At 38.8% G+C, this 2,042-nt stretch overlaps 1 protein-coding gene across 1 annotated transcript in view; it reads right to left on the reverse strand.

Annotated features, from left to right (window-relative positions):
* Positions 1–1,513: 1,513 nt before the first annotated feature.
* Positions 1,514–2,042, reverse strand: part of LOC104489977 (methionine-R-sulfoxide reductase B3, mitochondrial-like) — a gene marked incomplete at its 3' end in the record, with an annotated part of 15,407 nt that continues 14,878 nt past the window's right edge. Inside the window, exon 4 of the mRNA XM_010132199.1 lies at positions 1,514–1,591. Coding sequence (XP_010130501.1) covers positions 1,514–1,591 — 78 coding nt within the window. The remainder of the gene's footprint in view (positions 1,592–2,042) is intronic.

The following is a 2,042-nucleotide window of genomic DNA, read 5'->3' on the forward strand; positions in this document are numbered from 1 at the left end:
TCACAGGCAAGTCTCACATTGCAGGGTTTTTTCCCGTATTAAATGACTTGCAAAAGCAACTGGAAACTAGTTCACGGTCATTTATGTGAACTACTGTTGTCCCAATCTCACCCACAAAAAACCTTCCTCTTTCTCCAGCAGACAATAGAAAGGAAGCCAGTCTTGAGGCAGATGTGCAATCATGGCTCCACTGTAATAATTTGCTGAATTTTAATTGACTTGATCAGAGCCAGGATTTCCCCCATAAATATTTAGCTGTAGTAAGCAGGGGAATATCTGAATGTCAGAGTAGAAAACCAGGTTATGGAGACTTCAGATCCCCACTCTGTACCCCCAAGCCAAGCACCACTGTAACACATGACAGGAGAATATTGCCTCGGCTGAGTTTGTAATGACCAGTTTTTCAACTCGAAAGATTCATGCTATTACTGAAGTTTCTGCAGGTAATCCTCCTAACAGAGGAATCACACATAACAGAGATGAAGTGCTTCTTTCATCTTTACAGACAGTCTCATGAGAACACTACCACTGCCACATCTGGTGATTCTGGAGCTACATCAATTTTGTTTTCCTTTCTAACGTATTGCTGACCAATTTTTCTCTATCATTAGTGCTATCCTGACCATCTTGCTTCATGCTGCTTTAAAGGGACCTCTTCAAGTGAGAGGGACTGAGTCAGTGTGAACTGAGGGAAAAAACAAGCAAAAAAATTAAACTCTTCATCAGAATGAACATAAGCAGCTAGAAATAAGAAAAAACACATAAAAAACAGCTGAATCCACGCAGAACAATGCAGTGGTTGAGAAAATTCAGTCAGTACTGCTTCTAGCACTAAATTTAGGGCTATAATTCCCACAGTACTTCTAAAGAGTATTTTCCATGCAAGACACAAAAGTTGTTAATTCTTTCTTAATCCTTGCTTCAGTTCCTAAAGCAGCTCTCCATGTGTGCTAATTGGTATGGATGAAAATTCAGTGAGTAATGCAGTTTTCCAGGGTTTTGTTTTCTTAAATTTCTGCTGAAATTCTGCTGGAATTCTGCAAAAGCATCTACTTTTTCCTCCATTACCAGATACAATGCTGTAGCATGGATGCAGCATTGCTGCCTGGGATCCAGATCTTAATGCTACCTGCGAGTAATGCTAACAGCCAAAACTCACTATCAGCGCTGTGAAAGACTCTTACAATTACTCGGCATGGCTGCATATGAAAAAAAGAATTACTACTTTTTTTCTGTCGAATCACCTGTTTTACCGGAATATTATCGTACTATCTTGTTTATTTACTATTTACTAGAATTTTTTATCTTATAAAATTTTTTAGTTATATAGTAAATACGAGTAATTTTACTAGAGCATTTTTATTTACATTGTTTCTCTTGTATCCATTATCAATTTGAATTACTTAAATGATCTTATGCAATTATTACGTACTGGAATAGTCACAAGATCACATGGGAACACAGCATATACACTAAGAGACAGAGATCTCAACACTGTATTTAACATACTCACTTGAATAAAGGAGTCCCACAAACAACACATTTGTATATTCCTTGAGCTTTATGATGTGTGTACTCCCCCTCAAAGGCACTGGGAAAACAACAACACTACATTTTAAAAATAAGTAAGGGAATGGTGAGGGGTTTTAATTATTAAATTAGCTAAGACTTTAGAAAAAGGTTACTGAAAAAAACACAACTTGAAAGTTGGCAGTTGTTTTTTATTAAAGGCAGTGACTAAAGCAGGCACAGGAAAAGGGGAATGTCCTCATTAGTGTGCCTCAGGTGTTATGTATCATGCAAGAGGAAGCAAATTGTCCCGCAGTTCAAAGGACACTACAATAACAACAAGAAGAAGAGGAATCCTGGAACCTTCCCCTATTTGGCAAGTGAAACTTAACATAACTTTTTGTAAACACGGATTGTTGGATGTGTAGCTCAATGTGATGCGCTTCTCTGGGTCTGTCTTTAGGAAACGTGTCGGTGGTTAGCTCCGCTGCTGCGGCAGAGGTGTGAAGCGCCTGGGCGCCTGCCGCCTGGCA

This window comes from Buceros rhinoceros, unplaced genomic scaffold, assembly GCF_000710305.1.
Source record: "Buceros rhinoceros silvestris isolate BGI_N320 unplaced genomic scaffold, ASM71030v1 scaffold32032, whole genome shotgun sequence".
NCBI classification, from domain to species: domain Eukaryota; kingdom Metazoa; phylum Chordata; class Aves; order Bucerotiformes; family Bucerotidae; genus Buceros; species Buceros rhinoceros.